The sequence below is a fragment of the Echinops telfairi genome, unplaced genomic scaffold (assembly GCF_000313985.2).
Source record: "Echinops telfairi isolate 266 unplaced genomic scaffold, ASM31398v2 ScPeMD7_3533;HRSCAF=4204_0, whole genome shotgun sequence".
NCBI lineage: Eukaryota > Metazoa > Chordata > Mammalia > Afrosoricida > Tenrecidae > Echinops > Echinops telfairi.
This window is the reverse complement of record NW_022107431.1, coordinates 13,301,729-13,308,321: the sequence shown is the minus strand read 5'-3', so window position 1 is coordinate 13,308,321 and position 6,593 is coordinate 13,301,729. Positions and strand designations below refer to the sequence as shown.

Here is a 6,593-nt window from a genome sequence, read left to right as displayed (position 1 = left end):
CCCCCAACAATTTAATGTTGTCAGTATAAGTAACAGGGTATCCCTTAAAAAAGACTGAAAAATTTTTTCAGACTTACGTATTTAAATTTTTTTACAAAACAACCATATCGCCTTCAAAGTGCTCTCCATTACACTTAATATGTTTGTCAAATCTGTGATTCTATTCTTGGAAACATTTTCAAATTCATGTTTGGATGATTTGACAGCACCTCCCATTTTTTTCTTCACCTCTTTTAAGTCATCAAATTGCTCTCCTGTCATGTCCCATTTCATTCAGGAAAGGAAAAGATGTCCCCACAGATTGAGGTCAGGTGTGTAGGGCAAGAGAGGCATGTTTTTCCCCCCAAAAAACTGGCACACTGAGATGGCTGTGTGAGCAGGTACCTTGTTCTGGTGGCAAAACCAGTTCCCCGTCTGCCACAAATCAAACCTTTTTTGTTGCACTGTTACACAATCTTTTTAGAACCTCTAAATAGAAAGCTCAATTAAAAATCCAATTTGGTGGAAGGAACCCCAAATGCACTACAAGTTGACATTTTCGTCCTTTCGAGATTTGTTATCAATCAGTATTTCACCTTTTTTTATACTAGAAAACCACTTGAGTTTGTCTCATAACGCTGTCCTTGTAAGCTGTGTTCAACATCACAGCAGTTTCTGCAGCATCTTTCCCAAGCAGGAAACAACATTTCACAGCCACAAAAAACGAGTTGTGAGCAAAATTGCTTTTACCAGAATAATCACTGTGATCAGAGAGACCCTTCGTAGGCAACTCCACTGGGTGCACTAACTTAAGAGTGAGTTGCTCAATGCTCGCCTAGTTGGTAAAATGCGTTCTAAGAACGCTCCGTTCAGCTCAGCCCAATTTTGATTTTGGGGGAGTACCCCTTATTTTAAATATTTTGATCTTTTGTAAACATTTCACTGTCCCAATTGGTTAGGTGCATTGAAACATGAAAAGAGATTCCACTCTTACATTTAAGTTGTTTTATTTTGGAGATAAGGTATTCAGTGCAATACATATTTAATCTTACTGCAGAGAAATACCTTGTACAAAGTAGAAACTAGGAGCTTCATATAATTCATGGAAAAATGGAATTAACAGGTAATAGAATTTTTCCATGGACTTTTTGAAACCCTTTTACATAAGCTGTTATCTTAATATCATCTGCTAAAAGGGAATAGTAAATTTTAGGTTGTAGTCAAGGCATTATTACTTTTAATCAAGGTTATTTAAAAAAATAATTGAAATCAGTTATAAAAGTTGAGCACGGCTTTGCTAGAATAATACCCTGCTTAGTAGCTTTTATACACATAACATTTTTTAGTGTAAAATAATTTGTTGAACTTTATAGCATTTTATTAAATCTTATTATCATTGTGATTCTATATTTCTTGAAGTGAGTGCTAATACATGCCTTTCATGAGGTAGCTCTTTCTATTAATCTTTGAAATTTTCATATTTTCACAGTTAAAAACATTTTTTGAAGCTCTGCTGCGTCTTGTACTTCATTCAGTTGTCTAGTTTTCGCCACGAGTCAGAATTGACTTGATGGTAGTGAGTTAAAATTCCTTTTTATGATAGTTTTCTACACTTTTCAATAAACTAGGATTTATACAAATGTGAAATTTTAGATAGGATACTTTATAAAGTATTTAACATGGTTTCTTTATGGATTGGGATTTTTAAATATGTAATTGTGATCTTTTCTGAGTACATTAAGCAAGTGACCTGTGCTTCAATTTTGATTTATAATAAACATAGTTATTTCCTCATGGTTGTGTATATGTGTTCTGTCTTGATAGGCAACCCCTCAGGATAGTCAAGAGGGAACGTTTGGGTCAGAGCATTCAGCCTCCCCATCACAAGGGAGCAGTCAGCAGCATTTTCTTGAGCCTGAGCCAAATTTGGACGATTCCATAGATATTCAGCAACAGGTAAGAGAAGACTTATCTGGGCCATACGTTCATTTCTAATGTTAAAGTGAGAAAGAGAAAATTTACATTGTTGTATGAGGATAGCATACTAACTACAACCCTAACCCTCCCCCAGTACACACACGCATATAAGCTTTTCTTTAACCTTTTTACCTATTACTCATCAATGCTTGGTGAATATTTTTGAATTATTGTCCATATATACTGACTCTTAGCCAGACCTTTCCTTTCCTTGTCTCTTGCCTTTGAAGGACATGGATATAGATGAAGGGCAAGATGTAGTGGAGGAGGAGATTTGTGAGCAAGAAGCGAAGAAAGTAGCTGTTCGCTCAAGATCAAGAACACGTTCCCGGACACGTTCAAGGTCCTACAGTTATTATTAATACCAGCTGTGTGCGTGTGTGAGTGTGGCACGCATCACACTGATCTTGTATCTTTGCATCAACTTTAAAGAAACGCTATTTTTCTGTAATTAAATATTTTCTTACATTCTCAGAAAGTGATACTTAAGAATTTTATTAAGAGTTATCTTCATTTTTGTTTTTTACTACATACATTTTTGGTCATTTATTTGAATAATTCACAGAGTAGTATTCATATCATGTGATTGGGAACTTGGATTAATCTTCCTTATTTAGTGAATAATATAATTCTTTTACTGAGCTCAGGATATTGACTCCTTAGCAGTAGCAGCCAGTCAAGCTATAGAAGAACAAAGTTAGAAATTCAGCTTGTTTCCCATGTTGGTATCTTTTTATTTCATGGTAATAAAAATAGCAAGGAAAAGAAGCAAAAGTATTTTTGTGTCTTGTATTGTGAAGTTAAATATGAAAACGTTTTACACTACTTAGTGGCTTCGTATATTGAGTGTTTTCATTCTCTGGGAATGCTCTGCATCCTTATTTTAATAATTTAGTATCTTTGTCACCTGTAGACTCTGTATTTTTTCAGTCTTTCATTGTTCTTTTTGACTTCCATTTGAATTGTGAGGGGGGAAATAATAAGCCATAGTGGGACCTGCTTTTTGTATCTCATTATTCCCTTCTTTCTTTGAGTTATATCACTGTGACTCTTAAGATTTACCACTCACAAACATTTATACCTTTATGATTCATGTGGACCTGAGAAGCACATAGATTTGAGAAAATGCACTTTTGATACTTGAGTAAACATCCAAAAAGTTTTTTAGACGATACTCTGTTTTATTTTTTTGGCACATAAGACATTTGACAGAAGGTTAACACTCTCCATTGAAATCAAATAATGTATACATTATTGCTGTTATTTTTGGTAGATCACCCAGAAAACGAAGGTCTAGGTCACGCTCTGGCTCTCGAAAGCGCAAGCACAGGAAACGCTCCCGCTCCCGCTCAAGAGAGAGAAAGAGGAAATCTTCACGCTCATACTCCAGTGAGAGGAGAGCCAGAGAACGAGAGAAGGAGCGGCAGAAAAAGGGGCTACCGCCAATTAGATCTAAGACGTTGAGCGGTAAGTAGCACACACATTTAACAAAGCAGTTCTGGGGGCAGATACACCCAGCCTCATTTTCAGGCCAAGTAGTTGAAAATTGTTTGACAAATCCTTTTCTCCTCTGTGTTTTATAATGTGAAGGAGTGAAATTAAAGAGCATTTTAATATGTGAGTTTCATTTAAAAACTGATGTTTTAAAGGTTGAGGTTTTTTAAAACACAAAGTAGTAAACCTGAGAATTGACTGAAGATACACAGTGGATGGCCCAGACCAGGGCCCATATGTGTAAGTTGTGCCTCTTGTCCACTATTTGCTGAGCAGCTATAAACCAGCAGGCTGGGAGGAGCCAATCTTAGGTGAAATATATTGATTGGTGTTAGCATCCAAAGCAAGTTCCATACATATTGGCCCCGCAGCACAGAAGGAGATCTTCCCCCTTTCCTTTCTGTGTTCACTGAACCTGCGTGATTAGAATAGATTTCATAGTGGCAGGGTTAGTGTTAGGTGGAGAAGTCTCCAGATAGAATGGGAGGCACCAGGAATTGAGTTATAGTTAGAAAATATTAGAGGGTTTTGACTTTAAAGGGAACCAGCAGACCACAATGAAGAAAAGAGTACATACAATGGAGCAAACTGTCATTTTTCCCCTCAGTATATCTTTGTATTGATCAGGACATCTACTGTCTGAAAGTCTTCAAATCAATAGTTTCTGCTAAGGAGGTATATTTTTAAAAGATTATAATTCATAATGTTTTTAACTTCTTTGGAAGCTGTACCTGTGGTCAAAGTGGACAGTGTCTTCTTACTAGGGCCTGGCAACTTAACGATACTGTGGTTATCTTGCCAGAATCTTCTCGGATTAAATCCTCAAGCAATAATAATAATGGTATTTCTAGCTCTGAAAGGGGCCAATTTTAGTGGCTGGTCAATGCAGATAGCATGTTAAAAGTCTGATCATAAAATCTCTCGCTGCCCGCTTGAGTACCAGCAGGACCTTGACAGTCAGACATTTAGTGGTTAGGATTTTGACGTGAAGTGTGGTTTATTTCCTCACTTAGGTTCTCGAAGTTGTGCCTGTTACTGGTTACATTGTTATTGACCATGACTACTTAATATTACTGTTTCCATTTTTATGGTTGATAAACACAGTTAAAAGAAACCACAACAAACCTAGGAATGACATAAGAAAAAACTGCAAAAAGTATGTCTTCCAATTATTACCTCAAAACTCTCAGGCTCTGTTTTTGAGGAAATACGCATTTCATATGCTCCATATTTTCTCTCAACCTGCCACTCCTTTTTAAAAGATCATCACATGACAGGGTCCCCTGGGGGTATGTCCTCAACAAGCCACTGTATATGCCTAGGGACAGAGAACAGCTAGTAGGGACGCAATGATTGCTGGGCCTGTATGCCAGAGGGATACTTCCTAAAGCGAGGGAATGGCCCACTTCTGCCCAGACCAAGTGGACAGACTTGAAAACCTTAGGCATTTAGTAGGAATTTTGGAATGGTCATCTTAGTACGGGATACATTTGCCCAAGAGTTAAAAAAAAAAAAAAGCTTCTTTAAAAAACTCAAGCCCATTCCTGGGCTTTGAGTTGACTGATTCATAGCAACCCAGTAGGACAGACAGAGCTGTCCCAGAGGGTTTCCAAGGCTGCCAATCTTTACAACAGCCAGATCCTGCCATACCTGTCTCATGGAGTAGCTGGTGAAGTGTCAACTATGAGGTTAACAGCCCATTGCTTAGTTTGCTGTGCCAACAGGGCATTTCCTATTATAATTAAAAAGTGTGGAAGGCATTTTTTGTTGTTCTTACACATTCAAATATGTTAAAACTCTGTAAACATACTCTGTTATGAATGTATTGAAGCATCCTCAGGATAAAGAGAAGATCTTGAAGCCAGTGGCCATTCAGCTTGAAAGACCAAATTTCTCCTGTTTAAATCTTGCCACAGGAAAGAAGTGGTTTTCTATAGTTAAGGGATTCTAGTTTTAAAAGTTGGTGGAAAAATTCCATTATCCTTAAATTCCCTTTTGCATGCATGTATTGAGCTACCGCTGTTACTATTTAGGTTAGGATAAGCCTCTGTTCTCACATTGAACATTTCCTTTCAGAGAGACAGCAGCTTAACCACTTCAGAAAGATAACAAAAAAGCATGCAAAGAGGATGGTAAGGAAACACAGTTTTGAAGTTGTGCATTAGAATGGTTCAAGGAATCCTTCCAAATCTCATTTCCTAGTCTGTTTGCCCGCAGATAACCAGTCTGCTTAAGAATCTGAGCGGGGCATCTCCAAGGGCTTTGAGCCAGGTTTGAGACTAGGTGATATTCAAGAAATTGACCCGGTATAGATGTAAGTTTATGAGAGGGCTTCATAACGTTTGTAGAGAAATGGATAGTTTCCATGTGGATTTTTTTTTAAAGAGCCCCTCATATACCTCAGATTTCAGTTGATTTTAGATAGAGCAGATGCAGGTTTCTTGAAGATGGTATGTTATATTTAGTTTCTTCTTGGTCAGAATGGCTGTTACTCAGCTTCCGTCCATGTGACTGAGTGGTTGTTGTTTCTGTCCTGGCAGTCTGCAGCACCACCCTCTGGGTTGGACAGGTGGACAAGAAGGCGACACAGCAAGATTTAACCAACTTGTTTGAAGAGTTTGGCCAGATCGAATCCATCAATGTGAGTACAAGCCCTTCATACTTTGGAGCCCATTTATTTCTGCTACTTTGTTACAAAGAGCATTTTGCTTGGCGTGCTTCTATTACGATTTTGGTGTTGCTATTGCTCCTTCGGGGAAATAATTTTTGTTATAAATGGAATTCTAACAAAATACTCTTCAATGTTTCAAAGCAGGAGGCCTAACTGCCCTTGGGCTCTCCATCTCCGTCTCCTTGGCTAGGCTTTCCTGCTATTGCTTTTTGTTGTTTGGATGCAAGCAAAGCACTCCTTTGGCAAGAGAGAGAGACCTTGTGGTTGAGGAGCCTCTGCTCCCTGAGCACCTGCTTTCTCCGCTCGGCACTGCTCTTTTAGCGCCTTCCGAATTCTCCCACCCAGTCCATTGTTCTTCCTGAGAGTCAAATCAATGTGGGGAACAGAAGGAATTCTCTTGTTGTCTCCCCAAAATATGTACCAAACTTAGCTGCTTAAGAGTGACTCTCGGCAAAAGTAGGTCAGAGGTTAT

General features: G+C 38.2%; 1 protein-coding gene across 4 annotated transcripts in view; it reads left to right on the top strand.

The window, feature by feature from the left end:
• Nucleotides 1-6,593, top strand: part of SCAF8 (SR-related CTD associated factor 8) — a 196,093-nt gene that overhangs the window by 64,305 nt on the left and 125,195 nt on the right. For all 4 annotated transcript variants that reach the window (XR_006680462.1, XR_006680463.1, XM_045294340.1 and 1 more), the window contains exons 10-13: nucleotides 1,804-1,935; nucleotides 2,187-2,299; nucleotides 3,230-3,423; nucleotides 5,991-6,091. Coding sequence is in view for 2 of the 4 variants with exons in the window: in XM_045294340.1 (XP_045150275.1) it covers nucleotides 1,804-1,935; nucleotides 2,187-2,299; nucleotides 3,230-3,423; nucleotides 5,991-6,091 (540 nt within the window). In the remaining 2 variants the exon portion in view is untranslated. The remainder of the gene's footprint in view (nucleotides 1-1,803; nucleotides 1,936-2,186; nucleotides 2,300-3,229; nucleotides 3,424-5,990; nucleotides 6,092-6,593) is intronic.